We start from the raw sequence: 539 nt of genomic DNA on the forward strand, positions 1-539 counted from the left end.
AGAAGCAAGAGCAGCAGCAGCAGCAGACTTCCCGCAGCAGCTGCAGCAGCTGCACCTCGGCTTCCAGCAGCTGCAGGTGCCCCCGCCGCCGCCGACTTTTCAGCTGCAGACAAAACACATGCAGAGGCACGCAGCAAAAGCCCTTAGAGTGCATGCACTGCAGCAGCAGCAGCAGCAGCAGCAGCGGCAGCAAGAAGTGGTGTCGCCGCGAGCAGTAAGGGATGAGGACTCCGCAGCAGTGCCTGCGGTCTCACCGACCAGCCGCAGCAGCAGCGGCCGGATCAGCAGCGGCAGCACGAGCAGCATCAGCAGCAGCAACAGCAGCAGCAGCAGCAGCAGCAGGTGCTGCAGCAGCTTTGCTGCTTTGCGCAGCTACTTCAACTTCTACCTCCTCAGCGGCGTGCGGCGGCCAGAGGCCTCTGAGCTGCTGGGCTATGCCTTGGCTCGCGAGCTGCAGGGCTGGGAGAGCTTGCTGCCGAGCAGCACGCTGCTGCTGCTGCAGCAGCAGCGGCAGCAACAGCAGCAGCAGCAGCTGCTGC

The 539-nt window shown here is 64.6% G+C and overlaps 1 protein-coding gene across 1 annotated transcript in view; it reads left to right on the forward strand.

Annotated features, from left to right (window-relative positions):
• The window catches only part of ETH_00038460 (uncharacterized protein), a gene marked incomplete at both ends in the record, with an annotated part of 822 nt that overhangs the window by 110 nt on the left and 173 nt on the right, over positions 1–539 (forward strand). The window contains one exon of the mRNA XM_013375969.1: positions 1–538. Coding sequence (XP_013231423.1) covers positions 1–538 — 538 coding nt within the window. The remainder of the gene's footprint in view (position 539) is intronic.

Source organism: Eimeria tenella, genomic scaffold (assembly GCF_000499545.2).
Source record: "Eimeria tenella Houghton genomic scaffold, Eth_scaff3037, whole genome shotgun sequence".
Lineage (NCBI taxonomy): Eukaryota > Apicomplexa > Conoidasida > Eucoccidiorida > Eimeriidae > Eimeria > Eimeria tenella.